Below are 23,532 nucleotides of genomic sequence, written 5' to 3'. Positions count from 1 at the left end.
TGAGAACCATCGTTCCTTGTAATTTATTCTTAGTGCGCATTGTACATTGTCACAACATATGTGTCAGTTTGTCTAATTGGTGAAGCTGCTCTTCGTTCACCATCAATAGAATTTGACTATACATATCTCAAATAACAACGCATCAACATCTGTTACTAAAAAGTTTTGGTGCCCCATTTCCTCTCATTTTTCTTCATATCCAGCTGAATACCACTTTCCCATATTAGGTTTGGTTAACAGACTCGTTTACTGCGCTCATAAATGTCTCAGCTTGCGTTTCCATTTTGCTTTCTTCTTCTTTTCTCAAGCTCGGTGCCTAGATTTGTCCTGCCTTGCGGGTCCAGTATTTCTCAAATTCAATTTAAGAACGAAAGAAAGCCGAGAGCTTACCTCACAACAAACTTTTCCGCTTCTTCTCATCCTTCAAATGCTCCGTTCCGGATGAGTAACTTCTCCAGCTAACTTTGGAAGCACGATTATCTGCCTTTGAATTAGCATATTGCGCCGAGAGAGGGATGGACTTGGAGCTCATCAAAAGCCCAACCGAGCCGACAAATTTGCAAGAATAATAGAAGATCCGTGAAAATTGAGAGCTGGGAAAAACTGAGCACTGACTCCATTTCCGTCTCTTGCCAGTTTTGTGTGTTTAAATTTAAATAATCTGCTTCTCAGTCAAAGTTAGAACTATTAAAGTACCGCAGAAATTTTATTTATTTCTTGAATTTTGGAAAAGTCTTAGGTTTTGCCACTTTTAATAATTTTTCTGGTAAAGGTCTGGAAGTCGTCGATCAGTAAAAAATTTTCCCTTTAAATTTTATTATCAATATTTGTTAGAAATATTAATATTCAAACACTGTTGGGATTCGACAGTGCTATACTGTTTCCAAAATGTGGCAAAAACTCAGTAATTGCCACTTTTCGACTGCCAATAAAATTTTTTCAAAAAATGTTTCAAAAGTTTTACTACAATATTTGGTCTTTTTGGTACCATAAAAATGATTTTTAATATTTCCCCACCTTAAAAATCAGGTCATCATACTAAATATTCCTAAAAATCAAACTAATTATTTCAAAAATTTACTAAATATTCTAATGTTGACTTGAAAAGAAAATGTTATGTATAGTTCGACAATTGTTGTGGAAAAATAAAATTATAAATATATAGATGTAAGCGTATATTGTCTTGGAGATTTTTCGCAAAAACACTTTTATGACATTGAGTCCCCAAAAAACTTGCTCCAAATAATCGAGGAGTCTAAAAAAATAATGTAGCACCAACCAGCCAGTTGTACTACAATGACCAAGTTACATAGTGAAAAATTTTTTTTTTAATTAATTTAAAATTTTTAATGATTTTTTAAAAATTGGAAAAATCATAGTTTTTGCCACTTTTTGGAAGTCTTCGGAAGTATTTGAAAGCCGTCGATCAAAAAAAAAGTTTCATTTTGATTTCTATGGTCATTGTGGGGGCTCGACAGTCCAATAGTTTTCCCAAAAAGTGGCAAAAACTCACAGTCAGTAATTACAACATTTTGACTTTTAATAAATAAATTTCCAAATGGTTTTTTTTTTAATTTTCCCACTGGTGCTTTTTTACATTTTTTAATTATATTTTCCTTTTCAATACCGACCTAAATAATATATTCATGAACTTCCAAAGATGCCGCACCGGAAACAATTATCGAAGATGTTTACTCTGAAATCGATTCTTTCCTCCTTTCGCACTGTGTTCATCATCATCTTCCGCTCGCATAAGAGAGTATATTTTCCTGTTAAAATGCTAATTAGAACTCAGCCTTCCGCTTCCAAGCTCCCACCTTAACCCTTTTAACAAGACATTCAATTTGCTCGCGGCTTTTCTCATTCACTTGGTGTCCTCCAGTTTTCAGTATACATTTCGTTTAATTCCCCATGGGACATGGCGCAGTAATTCTTTACTCCTACTTGAGAAGCACAGGGCAGCTATTTCTCAAAAATGTTTCAACACCATTTGATGTCCCATGGGCGGGTGTCGGGAAGAGATGGGAACACACACACACACAGCGACGTCTCCTCTGACCAGCCGGCCTTATGGACTCCGCCTCCTCTTTCCGTCGCGCACAGGTTAGCGAGTCACTGTGAATCGGGGCGGAGGTTCGTATAACACTGATTGCTTCATTTGAGAATCTTGTTGAAACTTTATTTGTTTGCTCATAATTGTAATGTTTTATCCCTCATTTTATTCGCTTTTTTTTCAAGAGCCTAAGATATGCGGAAATATTAATATATAGTGTTTGCTGAGTTTTAGAGCTGAGCATATTTTCATGTCATATTGAAATGAAAACTAGAGATGAAAAAAATTTTGAATGCAACAAACAGATAAAGCTTTCTTTTTTCTTGCTCAAGCGGAAATCTCGCATGTCATTTATTTTTTTGAAGCTATGTCTATTCTGTCTATTCTCACTTCTTTCAATTTTAGTTTTTTTTTCTTGCTAACCAATATAAAACTTTCAGGATGAAGTACCGTCTTCTCCTCATTCTCCACTTGATAGACTTAATATCATGCGGAGTTATACCTAATACTTCCAAAAAGCGATTCCCGGACGCAATCATTGTTGGCGTGAAGAAGTCTGGAACTCGAGCCCTTTTGGAATTTCTTCGAGTCAATCCGCTGATCAAGGCGCCTGGTCCCGAAGTTCACTTTTTTGATAAAAATTTCAACAAAGGACTGGAATGGTACAGGTGAGTATACTTTTCCTTGTGTCTCAGAGTAGTAAATCTGCCCCAAAAATATTAACCATTGGGAAAAATTTATGTGATCTGTTTTGTCCATGTTAGGCTTAAAGGAGGACTAACGGTTTGGAAAATGTTAAACGAATAGACCCAAAATAGGGTCAAATAATTAATTTCGTAATTAAACTTCTCAAAAAAAATTTTTAACATTTTTACGGCGGTTCAAAATTTTGAAAAAATTGCACTGATTTAAGCTGAAATCTCGAGTTTTGGCCACTTTTCCGTGTCCGACGTTAACTTTTTTTTGAATTATCGCCCTTTATTGCACATTTTGGTAGTTTTAAGGTACATTTGAAGCCGACAGGTAACCAATTTCGATGATTTTAAGTTACCTCTCGGTTTTAAATGTGCCTGAATTGACGAAATTAAATTAGAAACTAAGTACTAAAGTATACAATACAAGATTTTAGCTAAAATCGGTGTAATTTTTCAATTTTTTCGAAATATTGATGGAAAAAGTTTTTTTTTTTGAAATTTGGGCCAGGTATACTATGCACGTACCAAATGTTTTGATTGGGATTAATTGCACACACCTTTCAAGCACTCTTCTATTGATACCCTCTTGAATCTTAAGCTGATTGCGACATTTCTTCCCTACTACCTTCCGTCTTATGTAATATGTACTGGCAAATAACTCTCATCCATTGGGACAGCTGTCAAGATTTTTAGAAACTAGTGCAAAGGGTGTTGAAAAGGCGAAACTGAATTAAGGGCTTGGTTGTATTTCTTCGTCTGAGAAAAGCCGATTAGTGAGCTTTTGTTCTGTGTGTGTGGTTCAGCTGACAATTTTTCATACTGTTAAGTACACTTTGTTGAGTACAAGACAATAATTTTCTCCGCCACCTGCATGCTATAAAACGGACATCTCGTATATGCAAGGAAAAAAGGAAAAAACTGTCAATGAGAAATATGGAAATGAAAACAGAGACCTTATGGCGCCATAGACGTGTGTGAATGACAACTGACAGTTTTTTAGGGGTAATTAGTGTTTTCTGTGTTTTTTTTTCATTGCGTTCTATCCTCAACCTCAACTTCCTATGAAGGTGAATGAGTCATACTGTACATTTTGTATTTACTAAGTTATTCATCATTAAAGCTTGTCAGTTCATAAACAAGACACTTGATCCGCATCACACGCACATGGGGCACACGGGCACAAATAAAAATATAGTCACAGGTGCTCCAAGCTGTTCTTAGCGGGAGTCAGCCAAGGAGCAGGTGATGAGGAACATTGCACAAATAAGGGTGTTGTTCATCAATTTCTAATGGAAGGCAAGACACGGAGGGGCATGTATTCTTATGTAAACTAGAGTGGTAACTAGATATAGGTTTCTTTCGCGACGTCCCACTGGATGAATTAATCAGCAATTCTAAGAGGTCGGGGCGGCGGGTGTCCGTGAGGAGAACGCCGGCTGACGATAGAGCTACCACCTTTGTCGCACCCATTTATCTTGTGCATACGAGTAAACGACAAATTGGCACTGAAGCGCCTGTTGTTTTGTGGATACTTCTAAGCCACCAAAACAGATGAGTTCGAAAAAGTGGATGAATGAAATTAATGATATTTGCCATTCGCAAAGTCTTTACCGCCTTCTCTTAAGATTTATGCGCTCCCAGCAATTATAAATGCAATGTTGCCCTTGAAACTTTGACGAGGGAAACATACCAAGAAATGATTAGTTTTCCCAAACCATCCCTAAGCAAAATTGGAAAATTATAATTAAGTTTTTTAATATAATTTGAAAAGGACTATATGGTCTAATAATATTATGCTCTGCATAGAAACATAAGAACAACCCGACACTTATGTATGAATTAATTATGAGAGATTTTGTTGTTTTTTCTCAGCGCTTCTCGCTAATGAACCATTTCCTCTTCAAAACATCCATGATAGACCGCACACGTCTCAGCTGGTGCAGGATTAGCCGGCGTGTTCTTTTGACAGTGCAAAGAACATCTTGTACAATCCGGGTCCTCCAATTACGCAACGGAAGTATGTTTCCTATAAGATGTTTTGTAGAAGGTGTTTTAATATTGAAACTGCTCTTGTTTTTTTGCCGGAATATATCAATCAATGTGAAGACCTCCTAATGACGAGAATGCTACGCGTTGTACAGTGCGCGAGAAGTGTGGGGGGTGTCACCGTCCAGTCACTTACTGACTGACTGATAGGAAATAGAAAATACTTGGGGTGAGGTGATGGATAGGTTTTCACTATGTAGTTTTTGAAAGGGAGTTGAGTTTCTAGGAAGTTTTTTTTTTAACTGAAACTTGCCTAAATCACCCAATTTTATAATGAGACTTCACAAAATTTTTCGAAAAAAAAATAGCCAAACTTTGCAAAATCTGAATTTTCGCAATTTTTTCTTTGTCGCAGCGCGGCTGGAACACCATTTTTTTTGGATTCTTGTCCTATACGGTATATTCTGGTAATTTTAAATTCGTTGATCGAAACACATTTTAGGCCTATAAGCATCTAATTTCAGTCAACTTTGGTCGCCAATCAAAGAATTATGCGAGATAAAATACCAAAATATGCATTAAAGGGTTATAATTCCAACGACTGCAAAAAGGACAAGTGTCTCTTTAGCTTCAAAATTTTGACCGTCATAAAACATTTTTGGAATTTTTTGTGAAATCTCATTAAGAAATTCTGTCCATTTGGACCAGTTTTAGTCTATTCAAGCCAAATACCCACTAACTCTACTCCTTCTTTAATTCAACTGACTAGTTGGAACATTTATGATGGAGATGTCTAAAATTCTGACAGATGGCTGCCGCTGTCAATACGATAAAGTTTTTGCGTGCTGATGTCTTCCAACTGAGTTGAATATTCGTCAAGTGACACTTCTGTCTGCTCATCCAATGATGTTGGTTTCTTTGATGTCGGAGAGCGCGCATCTCTTTGTGCAGCCATCATAAGGGGCACTGCTCGAACAGTTGTAAATTTGATGCGATGGCGTAACAGGTCGGAAGTCGGTAACTGATTGACTAGAGCGCCTGTCACTGCCAATTACTCGATAATTAGGGAGATGGAAATGCGATATCTGATTTCTAAGAGAGAGAGAGAGAGCTCCATCTTGGGGTGCCTGAGCATGGGGGAACAGCAGATTGGAGCTGACACAAAACGAGATTATAATTAGACGTGATGAGATTGAAGCGTTATGCTCTTGACGTGTTGTTGACGCTTCTCCGTTCCGTTTTCATTTTCATAATTATAATGCGAGATAAGAAACGAAGGGTGCATCAATCTCGTTTACACATTCGGGAGGAAATTGGAGAGTCAATAAAGATAAATGATCTGGCGCAACACTCCTATAAATTTAGGATCGGCCCTACCACACCGGGTGGTCTCGGCACGTAGATATGATCTTGATCCGTAATTGGGTATACTTGACACCTATTGACAGTGAATATATGAATATATCCTCCTTCCAGTCAACAGGTGGTGAAAAATTGACTTTAATCGAGTTTACGACTGCGCGTAAATTGTCTTGTCATCCGTTTTGATCTTCACCGATCAACAGCCACTTGGTTTTATGGGTTGTGGAGCAGCTCATTAAAAATCTCCTTCAGATGGAACTATAGAACACTTCAACTATGAATAGAAGTTAACGCAAGTTGAAATGTGTACCTGTGTATTAGATTCTCAAAATCAAACATGCGACAGTGCTCTATTTTTCTCAAAAGTGCCAAACAAAAACTCAGCAATTGGTACTTTTTGACTGTCAATAAAATGTTTAGAATATTTTTTGAACTATTTTAGTATGATATTCGGCACCATATGAGCAGTTTTTACAAATTTCCCTACTGATTCCAATCTACCTTTAATTTGAAAATTGAACCATATAATACGCAACACCTTGAATTCTTAAACAAACGTTTCAATCGCTGATTTTGCAATGGGGGTTGCGTCAACTTTAGTAGTTTCTAATTTCCCGACCACACAATTGCAACTCTTTTTTTGAGAATAAAGTCACGCCGTACCTTGAAAACGATACATTCCGGCTGGGGTCGAAGTTACGCAACTTGGCGTTTGAGATAGCGGGAAAGACGAAAGAAAAATGACGGAAGGGCAGTAGATTAGATGTAAACAAAAAAGATTGCGACTAGGAGAAAATGAGTGGTAATAATTAATGATATAATTTATAGGGAACAAATGCCGGAAACCAAATTTGGAGAGGTGACGATTGAAAAAAGTCCGGCGTATTTCCACAGCAAAATGGCTCCGGAGAGAATCAAATCTTTAAATCCGAACACTAAAATCATAATTGTGGTTCGAGACCCAGTGACAAGAGCAATATCTGGTGAGTAAAATAAATACAAATGTAAAACTAATTTTTTTTCAACTTTCAGACTACACACAATCATCGAGTAAGCGAAAGCGAGTTGGCCTGATGCCAAGTTTCGAAACAATGGCGGTTGGAAATTGTGCTAACTGGCTCCGAACAAACTGTACCACAAAAACACGCGGAGTCAATGCTGGATGGGGAGCAATCAGAATCGGGGTCTACCATAAGCACATGAAACGATGGTTGGATCATTTCCCAATTGAGAACATCCATATTGTAGATGGAGAAAAACTTATTTCAAATCCAGCGGATGAAATCAGTGCAACCGAGAAATTTTTAGGCTTAAAGCCAGGTAATTAACAAAAAAAAACTCATTAAAAATTAACTTTCTGAACTTTTAGTAGCCAAACCTGAAAAATTCGGAGTGGATCCAATCAAGAAGTTTCCTTGCATCAAAAATGAAGATGGCAAACTGCACTGCCTTGGTAAAACAAAGGGAAGACATCATCCAGACGTTGAGCCATCGGTTCTAAAAACATTGAGAGAATTCTATGGACCTGAGAACAAAAAGTTTTATCAAATGATCAACCACTGGTTTGATTGGTAGATCAATTTTTTTTCATCTTGTTTTATTTTGTAGCTAGTCATTGTCTTGAACTTGCCCGTGTTCCTGTTGAATTTCTTTTTTTATCGGTTGATTTTTACGGGTTTCTATTAAATTTGTTTTACTTTTTTTAAAACAAGAATAAAATAGTTATAAAAAATAGTTCGTGTTTTTTAAGAGCTTGTATTATAATAAAAGACATCACATGATGTATAGAAAATATTATGTGATTTGCTACAAAAAGGGTTTGTATATTTTCAATGTCTTTACTTTTTTTATTTATATATCAATGTCGAACCATCACTGAAAACCACTACTTTTAAAATTTTCTTCAATATTTGAACAGGGCAGTCATAAACTTGCTCCAAAATTTGCAATGGAAAAAATGAATTTTCACTGATTTTTTTTGGAAAACTCAAATTGTTTTTTTTTGTTTTTAATAAAAATTTGTGAAAAATAATTTTTTTTCTCAGTACTGCCGAGCTAAAATAAGCATTAGTGGGGTCCGTAGGGCTTCTATGTATACTATATGACCGATGACTATTAAAACAACTATAACTTTAAAACCATAATGGAATGCATGTGGAAACTGGTTAGAATTATTCACAGAGATCTCCACAAAAAAATAAAGCGGCCGACATCTCAAGAGTTAATTTTAGAGAATTGCTCCTAAAACCACTGACACTTGCCTAGATCAAACCTTTTAATTTTTTTTTTTCAAATCTGAAACATGCTATATCAGTCTAGAAATTACTACTCCAATAATCCAATAAATTTATAAATCTTCATTCAGAAACATATCACTCACATATAATTTAAATCAACAGATTTTTCACAACCGTGCGCAATTGAATTCTGAATGTAAAAGAAGCGGGATTTTTAAGAATGACAGGAGGAAAAAAAGAGGAAAAAGGAAGTGGAAAGGTTCCCAGTACATGTAATTTTGAATCCTTCTCATAAAAAGTGATAAGCTGTAATTACACATAAATGATTTTTGTTCCATAATATATATTTCTGTGGGAGGAGCGGCGGGAAGACAATAAGTTATTTTATAAATTACAAATTACAAGCATTTAAGATATGCAAACTAATAAATGAGGAGCTTTTTCTTTCTTTTTTTGGAAATTGACGAGAAGTAGAACAGTATGTAAATATGAGGGAAATTGGAAAATATTACGCAAAGCATTGTTTTTTGATTAAAAATTAGATAACATGTGGCATTGTGACGATTTGATTATCTGGTAGTAATGACATGAGCAGAATTAGTTCACCGACATTCCGTGTTCAGATCCGGACACTGAAATTATATTTACATTTATAATAGAAAGAATATTTTCAAAAATGCCTCACCATTAGATTCGTTTTCCTCTTCACGAGCAAGATTATCACTTGATCCGGGAACATCGAAGCCTCTACGAAGACGCATATCAGCGCGCCGTCTATTGTTTCCTCTGCAAAAAAATAATTCACGTGTGAAAATATTGGATGAACTACCGAAGATTCATAAGTTCTCGAGTCAGTTGCTCGTTAGCATCGAGAAGATCGTCGGCTTCACGCTGCACATTACGATGCTTTGTGCGTTCTCGTGACATCTCGTCTTCAGCTTCATCCAATTGGCGACGGAGATTTCTGTTTTTGAGGTTCGATTTCTCCAGCTGAAAAAATGAAAATGAACAATATTTCTTTATTTTCTAAAACTTTCTAAAACTTTCTACAACTTTCTTAAACCTACCAATTCTTTAGCTTGCTCGTTAGCCCTCTTCTCATCTTCAAATTGTTGTGTCGTGTCGTTCAATCTCTTCTCGAGTCGTCTAGCAGCTCTGTTGGCAGCAGTCTTCTCTTGTCCCTCAACATTCAATTGATCCTCAAGATATTGAACCTTGGCCTCAAGAGCAGCCATCTGAGCTCGAGCTCTAGACTGAGCACCAGATTCAAGCTCTGTAATCTTCGCCTTATAGTCTCTGTTGCTTCTCTCAAGACTTTGCTTTTCAGCTTCTGTCTTCTGATTGAGAGTTCGCTCCATTGACAGATCGGTGGTGATTTGCTCAAGCTGCACCTGGGCCTTTCTTTGTTTGTCGATGGCAAGTTCGCAGTTGCTCTGCTCCTCCTCGAGCTCTTCTTCGAGTTGAGCAATTTTTGCTTCGAGGCGACGCTTCTCTTCGGAGCTGATACCGCCACCCTTGGCTCGGAGCTCTTCCAGCTCGTCGTTTTCAAGCTCAAGTTGTTTGCGAGCTTGCATGAGCCCCTCGTTGGCTTCTCTGAGCTGTTCTCTTTCAGCTTCAACTGCTCTGAACTTTCTATCAGCTTCTCTCAATAGTGCTGCAATATCTTCCTTGGCTTGACGAGCTTCTTCGCATTCGATTTGGTACTCCTTGATAATTTGCTGATTTTTCTTGAGCTGTTTGTTATACTCTTCTTTCAGCCTATTCGCCACTTCCAGTTGTTGCTCAAGTTCTCCAATCTGGTTTTCAATCTTCTTGCGGTGGCTAACGGCTCCAGACTTTCCTCTCTTCTCGTTCTCGAGCTCATTCTCCAAATCCCTGATCTGCTTGAGAAGTCCACGACGTTTCTCTTCTGCTTCCACGTCCTTGTTGCTAATGGCTCGGTCACTTTCAGACTTGAGAGCTTGGTTGGTGACTTCGAGACGGAGGCGAGCATCCTCAGCAATTTGAAGATTATCCTCCAGCTCCTCCATCTGAACTCGCATGTCATTCAACTCAGCTTCCAATGATCGCTTTGCTTTTTCAAGCTCGTGAACGTTCTTTCCAAAGTCATCCTTATTTGAGATCTGAAAATAAGTTGTTTTAAAGAGTACTTTTCAAATAGTAAATGATAAACTTACTGAATCTTGCAGTTCTTGCTGGAGAGATCGACGAACACGGTCAGACTCTTCGAGGTGCTCTTTCATGATATCAACTTCATTCAAAAGCGATAACACTCTGGTTTCTCTGTCTCTTAATTCTTGGCTCATAGCATCCCGATCAAGAAGAGCTTTTTGAACTGCAACGCGTTCCTCAGCCATTTGAGATTCGAACTTCTTTTGTCGTTTTTCAGAGTCTCTATGAGAAGCACGCACATTTTCGAGTTCCATCGAACTATCTTCAAGTTCCTGCTGAATCTTCTTCTTGCTCTGCAGAATTCTTTCTTTAGCAACTTCACTTTCTTCCAACTGCTTTTGAAGGTGCTCAACATCTCTCAAATTCTTCTTTCTGAGCTCTTCAAGTTGCTGATTCACAGATTCTTCTGCCTTTCTACGTGCCTCCCCAGCGCCTTGCCGAGCTGCGTGAATTTCTTTTTCAAGATGAGCACGAAGTCCTTCAGCCTCTTCTTTTTCATCCAAAAGAGCGTTCTTTTCGTCTTCAAGCTGTCGAGCCCGGTTGATATTGGCAATTTTCAATCGGGTCTCTTCTTGAATTTGCTCATTGAGCTCTTGGATTTGACCTTCAGCAGTAGCCAATCGTCTCTGCATGTTAGCAAAGGCATGCTCTTCCTCTTCTCGGACACGGTTCAAATGGTCGAGTTCATCACGGCTCTGAAAATTTTTTTAAATGTATGTATTACTAAGTCAAACAAAACGTACCCTTTCCAACTGATCAATGAGAGTTCTCTTATGCTCATCGCTTTCTGCCAAATTCGCTTGAATTTCCATCAAGTGAGCTTCGTGAATCTTTCTCTTCTTATCGATATCTGCTCTGCTAGCCTGAAGGAGTGCAATCTCTTGAGCCATATCTGCACGTTCTTGGTCAGCCTGGTTCTGTTGTTTCTCCAGTTGACTACGCTGCTTCTTATGCTGCTCAATTTGATCGTGAAGCTCTTCTACTTGTCGACTAAATTTAGCCTTTTGTTCTTCAATCTTTCCTTCCATTGTGTGCTGGATTTGTTCAATGGCTCTCTGAACATTAATAATGAGATGAACAAATCATTCAATCGTATTCTACTTACCTTTGTAGCATTAACTTCTTCATCTTTTCTTGACATAAGGTCTTGAAGCATTGTGGCTTCATCCACCTTGTCGAGAACATCTCCTTTCACTTTTTCCAGTTGAGCAACGACTTCTCTGAAAACAAACTTAGGAATAATTAGATAAGCCGGCATATTGATTTCTGAGAGCTGTTCTATTAAACTGTTTATCGGCCCCGTAAGAATATAAAACAAATATTAATCCAATATCAATAACCGTTTAATGTTATACAAATAACACACCTCCTTGTCATTTCTGCCTTATTTCTAGCATTTCGCTCAGTTTCCATATCTTCACGAAGTTCATCAATTGTGGTTTGCATGTCTCTCATCTGTTTCTGCATAAGAGTCACATTTGCTGATTCTTCGTCATATCTCGTCAGTTGATGTTGCAGTTCTTCATCGCGCTTCATCAGTTGATTGTTCAACTCCTCGACTTTGCCCATTTTCTCGGCCAAGTGATCTTTGCTATCTTCAAGCTCAGCGAGCAGTTTTCTTTTGTGTTGTTCAAGCTCAGACTTGTACTGACGTTCCCGGTTAAGGTCTTGCTCGAGTTCGTGTAGCTGATTTTCAAGACGTCCTTTAGCTTTGACACCGTGCTTGGCTCTTTCTTCATGATCAAGAAGTTGCGTTGTTAGGCCTTCAACCTTTTCTTCAAGGAGCCTCTTTTCTTTGAGAAGTTTGTCGTAGGCATCTTGAAGTTCAACAAGTCGCTCTTCCAGGTTTCGAAGTCTCTGGTCAACATTCGTCTTATCCAAAAGCAGTTTCTGTCTAGCTTGTTCCTCTTGCTCGAGTTGCTCCTCGAGATCACGGACGGTTTCCTAAATTGAAAAATTCACAGTCCGCTAGAAATTATTAACACTTACCATTTGCTTTCTCCTCTCGTCATTATTCTTTTCATTTTGCTGTTCTTCCTCGGAAAGACGGTCTCTCATATCGTTGACAATATACTCGAGCTCTTGGTTGCGAGTCTGAAGCCGACCACGGATATCGTCCAGTTCAGCACTGTTCTCCGATTCTTGTTGAAGTTGCTCTTGAATCACAGCTCGCTCGACAATGACCTGAACAAAAAATCGTGAGAAAATTGTGACGTTTTGATCAAACACTCAATGCTCACCTGGTCTAGCTTCTTCTCGTTTTCACGGAAGTCGTGCTCCATCTTGAGAAGCCGTTCTTTTGTTGCACGCAACTCATCATCTTTAGCACGAATCTCGTCATCGGTTCTTGTAACTTGAAGAAGAGGTTTCACTTTGGTGAATAGTCTCCACCATTGCCAATTGCGAAGCTTCAAATAAGCAAGTCCATTACGCTGAATGATACGAATAGCACTGGATTGCTGTTGTCTTCTGGTGTAAAGCCGTCTAGAAAGGAATCCTCTGCATTGTGCTTGGAAGTTCATAATTAAAGCGGTGAGCTTGAGATCTCTTTCCTCTTCAAGATGGGCAAGAACTCCTGTTCTGAAAAACACTTTGGATTGTCCAATTCTGTAGAGATTTGTGTCAATGTCCAGAGCAGTGATCATCTTGCGAACAGATTCCTTTCCATCGATAAAGTTTTTAGGAATGACATCTGGTGTAAGGATTTCGTATCGATGACGGAACTCTTGGAATGGAACTCTATTCGGGAAACCTTGTCTGCAAATTCTGATTCCTTCGAGCACACCGTTGCATCTCAGCTGCTCAAGTACAAGGTTGGAGTTGATTTTTCCGGACTTCTTCTCGTGATTTGGAATGATACAACGAACAAAGTGTGGAGATGTATTCCGAAGAGTAGTCATAAGCTTTGTAAGTTGCTCTTTGTGCAATTGCGAGACAGTTCGGAACATTCCCTTGCGAGACCTCATTCCAAATGCAGTCTCATTCATTTCCGCCGCACAGATGCCAGCAAACTCGGCGTCCTTCCAAATTCCAGCAACAAACGGATCAGTGGAGTTCTGCATTAGTCCAACAACATTTTCATTCAATGGATCCATGTTTTTCATGAGCCATTGATCAGCAGAGTAGTCGACGCGGCCAGCGTAGTGAACAACGGCAAAGTGGCTCTTAGATCGCATATCAGGAACAATGAACTTCGGATGCTTGTTGTGTGTTTTCTGAAGCTTCTCAACAAATGACTTGTCGTTCGCTTTAGGGAAAAGGCATTCTTCATCAAGAAGGGCCAGAACTCCCATTGGTTTCTCAATAAGATCAATTGTCGGCTGCAAATCGAGTCCGAAATCAATGAAATCCCATTCAATTCCTGAAAATATTATTGTAAATCTTTGCAAGTTACATTTTCCGAAAAAAAACAAACCTTCTCTCTGATACTCTTCTTGTTCTAAAATGAACATGGTATTGTTGAACAACTGTTGAAGTTTCTCGTTTGTATAGTTAATGCAAATTTGTTCAAATGAATTGATATCAAAAATTTCAAAACCAGCAATATCGAGAATTCCAATGAATGATGCTCCTTGGCGGTGAGTTCTATCAAGAGACTTGTTGATTCTGGTCACAAGCCATTTGAACAGCCTTTCATAACTGGCCTTTGCAATGGCCTCGACGGCAAACTCGGCTTGTTCCTGGTTTTGTGCCTTGTTCACAAACTCTCTTCCAACTTTGATGCGTGGACGGAGGAACGCCTTCTGCAGCTCGATTACTGGGAGACCAAGAAGATGGCACACCTTCTGAATCACTCTGTCATCCTGAAGCATTGCCTGATCACTCTTCTTCTCCTGAGTGAATTCCAGGTTTCCGAGAAGAAGGACGGCAGAAACAACACGCATAATTGCTGAAAAAACATGGTTTTTTGATTTTCAGGTTCAATATGGTTTACGTACATGAAATTTCATCGTCGGCAAATCCCATAATGCGCATGGAGTTGATTGTGCTGTGAAACTCTTGAACATCGTCTACGTTTGGAAGAGTTATTCCACGATTTACCAAAAATCTGTAGTTGTCGACTCCTTCCAAAAGGTACTCACCTGAAATTATTAGTTAAATGTGGAATTTTATATAATTTTTTGATACATGAAAAAAACTCAGTTTTTGTCACTCTTTTGGGCTTTCAAATGTTATGATCAATTAATGTTTAAAATGTTGATATTTAAACACTGTAGGGATTCAAAAATGCGGTAGTGCTATAGTTTTTTGAAAAAGTAGCACAAACTCAATAACAGCACTTTTTTGACCGTCAATTAAATTTTTTCAACATTGATTTTGAAAAGTTTTGTTATGATATTTGGTTACACTTATAAGTGGTTTATAACCATTTTTCCACTTGGGTTACTCCTGTTTCAATTTTTAAAAGGCCTAACGGTTTTACTTAAAAATTTTCAACGTCATTTTTGTCAAATGATGAATCACGCATGATTCACCAGGCTAATAAAAACAAATGCGTTCGGTTTGTTATAAATCCAATTCTTATGTTGGATTTTATGACTCAACCTACTTTTTTCTTTGGCGCTGCATCCTCTGAGTATCTGATAGAAAATGTGGAAACTTCTTTCGTCTTGAGCTTGACGAAGCACTCTCGATTTTTCCAGCAGATAAAATTCAATGTTCGCACCACTAATGTAGCCGCTCATGTCGAAATTGATACGGATAAATTTACCCTGAAAAAAAAAACCAAATATGCACGGGGGGCAAGATTAAAAATATCACACATACGAATCTGGAAGAGTTGTCATTTTTCACTGTCTTCGAGTTACCAAAAGCTTCAAGGATTGGATTGGCTTGAAGTAGTTGATGTTCCAATTCTCCCTGAAAACTTCGATATTAAACGTGTAAAACTATTTTGCAGTGGTGGCTAAATGAATTAACATGACTTTGATCAGGTTGTGAGCACAATAAAACAACATTTTTTGATTCGAGGATGAAGCTCTTTGGGAATAATTTGTTTGGAGAAAGCCGTTTGGATTTTAAAAGCATTTTTTATAATAATCTGTTTGCAGCAAATGGGGAAGAACTGCATCTTTTTTGTTGATTTCCTTAAAGGAGGAGAAACGGTTTGAAAATTTTTGAACTTATAAACTTTAAAATGTTCTCGAATTTTTAAAAATGTTTTTTCCACAGCTTAAAAATTTCGAAAAAATGGATAACATTCGCCAAAATACTCAATTTTGGCTTATTACGACTTTTTTTAGTTGAGCACATTTTGGGTATATACCTTCAAAATACACAAAAACCGTTACTGCTTCTTCAAATCAATTAGAACAATTAACATAATTAGATATGATTAGACAAGTTTTTTTCTGTTGGATTTTGTTGACATATTAGAACAAGGTGATGTACTGAACAAGAAAAATCAATAAATAAATTGTTACGGAACAATATTTTTTGTTACTGAAATAGTCACAGAAAAGTGTATCACGACAATGTCACGACAACAATTCACAACAAAATAGCAAGATAACAAGATCAAACTTACGATCGGATTGCGGACATCTGGCTAAATATATCAATTATAATAATTATTATTCTTCATCATATACCTTTTAAAGTAGATGTAACAAATATTTATAGTAACTAACCTTTTGAACAATATTTTGCTGTGCAGCAGCATTTAGCGACTTGTTTCGAGTGGCTCCAGCAACGTGAGCCAAATATTGAATAACTTTTTTCGTGTTTTCAGTTTTTCCTGCTCCAGACTCTCCGGTACACAGGATCGATTGATCTTCGCGTTCTGAAAAGAATATGATTTTTGCAAACGCTTTGTTTGGAAAGTATGTATATTGCTCACCTTGAAGCATACTTCTGTACGCAGTATCAGCAATTGCAAATATGTGTGGTGGCATTTCGTGTCTCTTTTTTCCTTTGAACTCTTCAATCAAATCTTCCGAGTAAATTGGAAGCTTTTTGTAAGGATTGATAACAACACAGAAGAGACCAGAGTAAGTCTAAAATAGTTATTTTGAAATTAAAATGTTTTTTTTTCTCAACTCACATAAATTAAACTAGAATAATATCTGTCTTTCAAGTTGTGAAGTACCGACGCTTCGTTTAAATACGTCAACTCTGACATATCTTCGATCTTGTCAAACTTTGGTGGATTCGCTTTCTGAACGTCATCTCTGCTGATTGTGACCTGGCGACTCGTGTCCACAAGCTCGACGAGCACTTCATCGTTTGTTTCTCGTCTGAAATTACTACCGATTACGGAATGAGTTGAGAGCACGCAAACTCACTTGATGGATCCAATGAGAAATCCTTCGTTCTGATCTGGTACCCAGCACAGTTTCCGCTGTGCCCACGCGGCAAGTGTGGCAGGATCGGCAACGGCCGCCCTCTGTACCTGCAGGTACTGCAGGTCACCCATTTGTTAACTTCGTAATATCTGAAAATTGTTTTCAATTTTAATTGAAATTGAGATCCGTTTTGCTATAAGATGTAAAGAGCGGAAAATGAGCCGAAACTGAAAAAAGAAGAGAAACGAAAGTGGGCGGAGAAGCGATGGGAAAGCGGATGGGCGCAAAAAATAAAACAATAAGAAGAGGTGAGTCACGTGTACGATTGAAGCAAATCAAATTTAATAAACATTTGTTCTCCAAACAATCATGTACAGTTTTGGTCGTTTTAAGACCAAATGCAAGAGGCCAAAATGTGCAAATATCATAATGAAAGACTCCAAAAATTTTTGGATTTTTTCAACTTTCTAGTGAAAGCTGTGGTGAATTGCCACATTTTTGAAAATATTAGTGTTAAGGAAATTATGTTTAAAAAAAATTAATTTAAAAAAATTAAAGTATAAAACTTGCAAAAATTTTTTTGCTCGGCTTCCAAAATCATAAGTTACAAAAACTGGGGCATGTTTTGACAGGAAATAAAAAAATGTTTTTAAATGTTCTACAATGATATTTGGTAATTCTTGTACCACGATAATAGTTTCAAACACTAAATTTTGAAAACAAAGATTTTGTTTTCAAGACTTTCTTAAGACAAATGGAAATTCAAAATCGCTTCCAACGCTTGTGATAGAAAATATTATTCTAAAAAATTCTAGACAAATGCTTTCATGCAGGCGGAGCTTGGAAAGGCGGAGAATCTGGGAGGAAACGCGGGAAAACGCCAACAAAAACAATGTGTTCCTGGGAATGAATCATCTGTACGATTTTTTTTGAACGATTCGTTTTTATAAACATTTTTGATGTCCGTTCCACGCCAGAAACATGGGATTGGAATTTTTTTTTGGTTGGGTCTTGAACGGAAATGAAGATGAAGCGAACAATGCAAAAGTGTTTCAAGTTGGCATTAAAGGTAGTGTAGCGCTAGTGGGGAAAAACAATTTTTGAAACATGCATATGACACTACAAATTTCATAATAAAAATATTTTCAAAAAATTTAAAAAAATTTAAAATGGTATTTTTAAAATTGAAAAAAATCTTAGTTTTTGCCACTTTGTGAAAGTCGTAGATCAAGAAAATTTCCTAGTTAATTTTATGGTCTATTTATGATAAAAATATTTGTATTAAAACACTTATAGTGCTCTAATTTTTTTTCAAAAAGTGGCAAAATCTCGGTAAATGCCACTATTTCACTGTCAATAAAAAAATTTCAAAAATTTCAAATTTGTTGTGAAAAGTTTTATTTTGATATTTGGTCATTTTGTCGCCATAAAAATGGTTCCTAACAACTTACCAATTGGGAACCTTCAGATTTGAAAAATTATATGGGGAAGTTGGATTAAAACAAATAAATCTAAAAATGGACTCAAATATAAATAATGTGGGACAAAACGCTATCGAGGTCAAGGAATGTAACCGATTTGGATTTCAAAACGTTGATGGAAAACAGAAAGACGACAAATTACTGGATTATAAATAAAAGTGCTGAAGGAAGCGAACGATGAACAAAGAGAGAAGGCGGTTTGGTGAGAGGATGGAAAGTACGGACAAGGTGTCCAGTTGTTCTCCAACAAGAAACGAAGAATCGCCTCTCCTCCTAAGCGGCTGTTATGTGGTACTAGACGTGTGTGTGTGATCGAGGACGGATACAGTGAGGGTGTCGAGTTAAATCTCTCAAAACGTCTCAGGCAGTGTGGAAGGGAAGGCGTCGTACGGTGAAAGTGAACAGCGGCGAACAAGGCGAACACGAAGAAGGACCTTTCGTTCGCATCGCCGCCAGGTAGTCAGAATAACTCAGCGGGGACGAGGTTGCCGCACGACCATCAGGCTGGATTCAGGAGGGAAGGGGGGGGGGGGGGGGGAGTGTGTGAAGGATTGGTTCGAAGAATTGATGTCCTTGATTCGCGCGCCAACCCAACCTTCTTGTCGTTCATCCTTCTTCCTCGCTCTCTTTCTTTCTCTAAGCACATCCAACTTTTTCACCTTTTCTCATACACACACACACACACAGACACACGCACAGTCGCACACACACATACATAGATATATACACATACAGACATACAACATGAAGAAACTATTTGTCACCTATCCAACTCTTGCGTATAGATGACCCGTATGATGCGTGTACTTTTCGGATATGGATATGCAGAACAGAACGCCGGTGTTCACGGAGATTGTGATCACCGCCCCAAGGGGTGGATGGTTTGACACCGAAATTTTAAGGACATCTTTTGTAATCAGATATATGAATAAAGTGTCAACGAGGCAAAAATATGCGGCAATGACTCAAGCCTAACTAGGGAAGATATACATTTTTCTATTCGACATCCTGTGTTTCCTTCAAAAAATTTAGTTGCTCCAGAGAAGGTTCAGGCGAGTTGTAGTTGTGCAAAAAATTTCTTAGATGTTTACAAAAAATGTTATTCTGAAAATTGATAAATTACTTGTACTTTGTAAGATATATAACTCTCTAAAACACCCTCGAATAAAGCTACATATCTTGAGCAAGTTTTCTAAAAGTGGGGTTTCATGGAGCGCAGTTTAACATATATATTTTTCGAGAAATATGAGCTGAAGTTGTATGCTTTTTCACCTTTTTGAACAACTCATCAGTATTGTTTTCAATTTTCAAAAAAAAATTTTGAAATGTAAAACTTTTTGAAATAAAAAAAGTCAAAACTCGGCTGAACCTGCTCTAAAGCAGCTAAAATTATATTATTGGGAAGATCATTAAGATATATGCAAAGTATGCAAATCACAGACAGTGGGCAATTTTGAAGATTCAAATTGCATGTTTTTTGCAAAAAAATCAGGACTATCAAAACTTATTGTTAGGTTTCGAGTTGAAAATCAAGATTTCAAAAAAAAAATAGACGACAAAGAAAAAGCAGTGTAAAAAAACAGATTTCATATGAATCATTGTATTTTAAAAAAAGGTGATGCCGTTACACTATCAGTAGTGCTAATCAATGTTCCCGCCCTGCTTATCGGACGGAAATATTGGCATATTTTATGAGTCATGAGTGGAAGTTGAAAACTGACAACTGACACCCCTCTGTATTGGACGAGCTGGGGGAGGAAAAAAGGACAGAGGTAGACGGAAAAAAGTCGCTCAATTGAACGACAATACTCGGAAACAGACTAAGAGAATTGGTGGAGCGGCTGGCTTGCGGAGCGGCTTCTTCTCTCCATGATGTTGTTTACCATAACGATTTATGTTATAATTCTCTTTTCAAGCCCACAACCTACTATCCGACTAAGGCGGGAGACCTTCTCCTTCCTCTCACATAAGCATTGCCGAACAGTCATGTTGAACAGGATGATCATCGACAGTGACAACGAACATTACGTAGGATGATTGGACGGCAAAAAATTGATGAAACAAATGAAAGTTTATTCACTCTTATGGTTTCAAAATGACCAAATGTCATAGTAAAACTTTTCAAAAAAATTTTTGAAGCATTTTTGAACCCCTACAATGTTTTAATATTAATATTTGCAAGAAATCTAGACCATAATATTCGAAAAAAAAAATTTCTTTGGATCTACGAATTGCAAAATGACTTCCAAAAAGTTACAAAAACTGATAAATTTTCAATTTTCAAAAAAAAATCTCTTAAAAAAATATAGAAATTTTTTGAACTTTTTAACTAGATATTTAGTCAATCTAGTGCCATTGGCTATACTCCACGTTTAATCCAAAAATATGTACAACTACGGTTATTTTCAACAAAAAAAAGTTGACATTTGATTTGTAGCGCGTACGTCTGTCCCTGTCAGACATTTAATATACCGAATGAATAAGTGAATCAACACTTCAATAAACAGTGTCGAATGGAATGTTTTGGTCATCAAAAACAAACAGGTGACATACAAAACCGTACCGAACGGAGCGTTAAGTAAAAAATGTGTGTGTCTGCTGCAGCTGCAAGACCGATTCTCAGTTCACAACTCGACACTATCCAAAGCAAAACAAGGAGTTGAATGAATAAATAAGACCGAAAGGTAAATGTAAAGAAAAAAGAAAGGGAGGAAACGAAAAATATTGTTGTTGCCATGCGCAAAGTCCAGACCTAGTTGTTTATCGACAGTGGTGGAGAGTGGAGGCCGGCAGATCCGGGAAATGACCTCACCGAAACAAAAAATGTAACTATAGAAGTTCGTGTAGAAGTTCAAAATATTGTTTCAAAAAATAAATTCTAGAAACAAACTCTATTAAATTTTATAAGCTCGATAGAACAATAAAGGTGTGGTAGAAATGACAAAATGTCATAGTAAAAAGGTTCGAAGAAATAAATTGTATTTTGTATGATTTTTTGAAAATTCGAAAATCTCAGTTTCACCACTTTTTGGAAGTCCTTAATCAACAAAAAAAGTACCTTTTAGTTTTATGATCTATTTATAATTGAAATATTAATATTTAAACATTGTAGGAACTTTAATATGCAACATTGCTATAGTTTTTTTTGTGGCAAAGTGGCAAAAACTCAGTAATTGCCACTTTTTGACTGTCAATAAAAAATTTTCAAAAATGGCGGAAAATTTTACTATTCTATTTGGTCATTTGGTCATGGTCAAAAAAGTGATTTTTAGCAATTTACCCACTAGCGCTACACTACCTTAAAATGTATTCGATTTCAACATTTACAAAAGTTTTTTGTGTAGGTTATACACGTGGGTGCGCTGCAATTGCCGATCGGCGATTCTACAAAATTAGACAGTTTTGCATTGGGATTTGATAATAAAATATATTACAAAAAATATGTGCTTTATTTGGAAAAATAACTAATAATTTGGTTGAAAAAATTGGAAAAAATTTCAAAAATTGTCTGAAAATTGCCAAAACATTTGCCGCCAAATTTCAACATTCAGGCGATTTCCGAGCATTATCTCAGTCGTCCCACGTGGAATTATAGTTATTTCCTGACTTCCAGATTTTATTAAATCCCATTGAAAAATGTCGGAGGAAAATGCCCAACTGTGACATTTTGTAGAATTGCCGCGGACCCCCAATTCTACGTGAGTCTACTTTTCGCAGGTTGTACACTTAAATGGAATAAAAATTTCAGGCTAAGTACAATGAATGAGTTAACCAAAATCGTTCATTTTTTGAAAAATGCAAACGACGAGGACATTTCGAGTAATGAATCATACCGAAAGTCGTGTCACTCATTTATAAATAAAATGAAGGACAGAACTTGATTTTGCCTCTCGCACTCTCCAACAATTTATAGCATTTTTGTTCCGTTCTAAGCCCCCCACACACACACTCACACACATACATACATACACATCATGAAGCATTAGTTGGGAAACGACGGACATCTCTTGATGAAACGAACACGTCGAGTGAGTGAGTGGCGTCAGTTCACAATAGATAAACGGATAGTGGAAAGATTGGAGGGTCGAGTAGAGGGACGGATGATGAAGGATATGTTTCTGCACTGGTCATCACTGACAGACAAAAAAAAGTTGAGACAAACATAAGAAATTGGAGGCAACACCAAAAAATGAAAAGGAAAGATCGAGAGGGTTAGGAGAGAGAGAGAGAGAAGGAGAAGTAGGACACTCTTTGGGAAATAACACTAAAACAATAAATTTGGAGAGCAGCGACTCCTTGTCCGTCCTTATAGGTTGTGTGTGTGTGTTTGTTTGCGTTTTTGGTGAAAACTGATAACAACTGACCAATTTCAGGTTTAAAAACGGGAGGGGTATTGAGGCATGTGTGTTTCCAAACAACTTGTGCTCGAAGAGGTAGCACCAGTGGGAAAAGTGTTAGAAATTACTCATATGGTGTCAAAATGACCAATTTTCATACGAAAACATTTCAAAAAAAAATTTTTTTTTGGTTTTTGCGACTCGTAATTTTAGAAGTCGACCCAAAAAAAGTTTTTTTTTTTACAATTGTTTTTCTTTGATTTTATTTTAATTTTTCCTGTTAAGATATTCGAGGGGTCACAACATGCGCATAAATGATATTGCAAAAGAAAAATCAATTTCTAACCGCTGCGACATGGAAAGGGGGCTAAAATTCGAGTTTTTAGCTGAAACTATCCTAATTTTTTTTTTCAAATTTTTTGAACCGCCATAAAAAAAATCGTAAAAACACTTTTAGTGGTTTCATTACAAAATTCGTTTGTTTAAGCACAATTTGGGTCTGTATGTTTAAAATTTCCAGAAACGTTACCCCTAGTTTAATTAATAATTTGCCATTGTTAAAATATAAAAATCACTGGGATTCTAGCCATATTACAGTTTGATTTGAAATTTAAATGAATATCAAATTTTGAGTAAAATGACAAGATACCAAAAGTAACTTTCAAGTACCACAAATTTCAGATTTATGAATTATATTTATAACCATCAAAACTTGACGACGGGGACCGTTTACGCACCTCTAATTACCAGGTAAGTGAAATTATTCCTGATAAAAATATGCAGGGTGTTGGGCGGTTCTCGACAACGCAAAGACAGATTTTCGGAAGATACCACGCGAATGTGAGAACAACAAGACCTTTTGCGGAACGATACGATCTACATATTTTCCAACAACGGGAGAAGAATATAAATAGGGGGTCGAAGT

General features: G+C 37.1%; 2 protein-coding genes and 10 non-coding genes across 13 annotated transcripts; 6 read left to right on the top strand and 6 right to left on the bottom strand.

The window, feature by feature from the left end:
• Positions 1-24: 24 nt before the first annotated feature.
• Positions 25-165, top strand: F52B10.7. The gene has a single exon (NR_070590.1). It is a non-coding gene; the product is annotated as an Unclassified non-coding RNA F52B10.7 (non-coding RNA).
• Positions 166-2,487: 2,322 nt separating this feature from the next.
• On the top strand, positions 2,488-7,829 carry hst-3.2 (Sulfotransferase domain-containing protein). Its single transcript, NM_001029527.3, has 4 exons — positions 2,488-2,721; positions 6,925-7,079; positions 7,129-7,416; positions 7,466-7,829. Exons 1-4 carry the CDS (start codon positions 2,495-2,497, stop codon positions 7,669-7,671), a joined length of 876 nt encoding a protein of 291 aa, NP_001024698.1. The 5' UTR covers positions 2,488-2,494; the 3' UTR covers positions 7,672-7,829.
• On the bottom strand, positions 4,092-4,235 carry F52B10.12. The gene has a single exon (NR_070589.1). It is a non-coding gene; the product is annotated as an Unclassified non-coding RNA F52B10.12 (non-coding RNA).
• On the top strand, positions 5,859-5,999 carry F52B10.17. Its single transcript, NR_070588.1, has one exon. It is a non-coding gene; the product is annotated as an Unclassified non-coding RNA F52B10.17 (non-coding RNA).
• On the top strand, positions 6,731-6,880 carry F52B10.18. The gene has a single exon (NR_070587.1). It is a non-coding gene; the product is annotated as an Unclassified non-coding RNA F52B10.18 (non-coding RNA).
• Positions 7,830-8,431: 602 nt separating the features above from the next.
• nmy-1 (Myosin-11) lies at positions 8,432-16,949 on the bottom strand. Of its 2 annotated transcripts, NM_076103.6 has the most exons (19): positions 16,790-16,949; positions 16,549-16,741; positions 16,345-16,501; positions 16,136-16,287; positions 16,033-16,053; positions 15,273-15,365; positions 15,055-15,217; positions 14,444-14,587; positions 13,921-14,394; positions 12,746-13,866; positions 12,495-12,689; positions 11,872-12,449; positions 11,611-11,725; positions 11,249-11,560; positions 10,511-11,200; positions 9,401-10,456; positions 9,163-9,323; positions 9,019-9,119; positions 8,433-8,965 (listed from the first exon to the last, which is right to left on the bottom strand). In NM_076103.6, the coding sequence occupies exons 1-19, from the start codon at positions 16,918-16,920 to the stop codon at positions 8,931-8,933; spliced, it is 5,892 nt and encodes a 1,963-aa protein (NP_508504.2). In that variant the 5' UTR covers positions 16,921-16,949; the 3' UTR covers positions 8,433-8,930. The 2 variants fall into 2 exon arrangements, with proteins under 2 accessions (NP_001362097.1, NP_508504.2); NM_001374981.3 differs by lacking the exon at positions 16,033-16,053 and having other exon boundaries at positions 8,432-8,965; positions 16,790-16,948.
• A 1,670-nt stretch (positions 16,950-18,619) lies between these two features.
• On the bottom strand, positions 18,620-18,763 carry F52B10.19. The gene has a single exon (NR_070586.1). It is a non-coding gene; the product is annotated as an Unclassified non-coding RNA F52B10.19 (non-coding RNA).
• Positions 18,633-18,776, top strand: F52B10.20. Its single transcript, NR_070585.1, has one exon. It is a non-coding gene; the product is annotated as an Unclassified non-coding RNA F52B10.20 (non-coding RNA).
• A 267-nt stretch (positions 18,777-19,043) lies between these two features.
• On the bottom strand, positions 19,044-19,188 carry F52B10.6. Its single transcript, NR_070584.1, has one exon. It is a non-coding gene; the product is annotated as an Unclassified non-coding RNA F52B10.6 (non-coding RNA).
• Positions 19,189-19,812: 624 nt separating this feature from the next.
• Positions 19,813-20,014, bottom strand: F52B10.11. The gene has a single exon (NR_070583.1). It is a non-coding gene; the product is annotated as an Unclassified non-coding RNA F52B10.11 (non-coding RNA).
• Positions 20,015-20,093: 79 nt separating this feature from the next.
• F52B10.14 lies at positions 20,094-20,310 on the top strand. Its single transcript, NR_070582.1, has one exon. It is a non-coding gene; the product is annotated as an Unclassified non-coding RNA F52B10.14 (non-coding RNA).
• On the bottom strand, positions 20,226-20,371 carry F52B10.16. The gene has a single exon (NR_070581.1). It is a non-coding gene; the product is annotated as an Unclassified non-coding RNA F52B10.16 (non-coding RNA).
• Between the last annotated feature and the right edge of the window lie 3,161 nt (positions 20,372-23,532).

The sequence above is a fragment of the Caenorhabditis elegans genome, chromosome X, assembly GCF_000002985.6.
Source record: "Caenorhabditis elegans chromosome X".
NCBI lineage: Eukaryota > Metazoa > Nematoda > Chromadorea > Rhabditida > Rhabditidae > Caenorhabditis > Caenorhabditis elegans.
Note: the sequence above shows the minus strand (reverse complement) of the source record. Positions and strands in the feature narration are given on the sequence as shown.

Bases quoted from the DNA above. Each gene is read 5' to 3' on its own strand.
- hst-3.2 (NM_001029527.3), top strand. From the start codon at position 2,495: ATGAAGTACCGTCTTCTCCTCATTCTCCACTTGATAGACTTAATATCA. The intron at 2,722-6,924 runs GTGAGTATACTT...TATAATTTATAG, and splicing joins AAAGGACTGGAATGGTACAG to GGAACAAATGCCGGAAACCA. The intron at 7,417-7,465 runs GTAATTAACAAA...CTGAACTTTTAG, and splicing joins ATTTTTAGGCTTAAAGCCAG to TAGCCAAACCTGAAAAATTC.
- nmy-1 (NM_076103.6), bottom strand. From the start codon at position 16,920: ATGGGTGACCTGCAGTACCTGCAGGTACAGAGGGCGGCCGTTGCCGAT. The intron at 12,690-12,745 runs GTGAGCATTGAG...TTTTTTGTTCAG, and splicing joins ACGAGAAGAAGCTAGACCAG to GTCATTGTCGAGCGAGCTGT. The intron at 9,120-9,162 runs GTAGTTCATCCA...ATTTTTTTGCAG, and splicing joins CGAGAACTTATGAATCTTCG to AGGAAACAATAGACGGCGCG.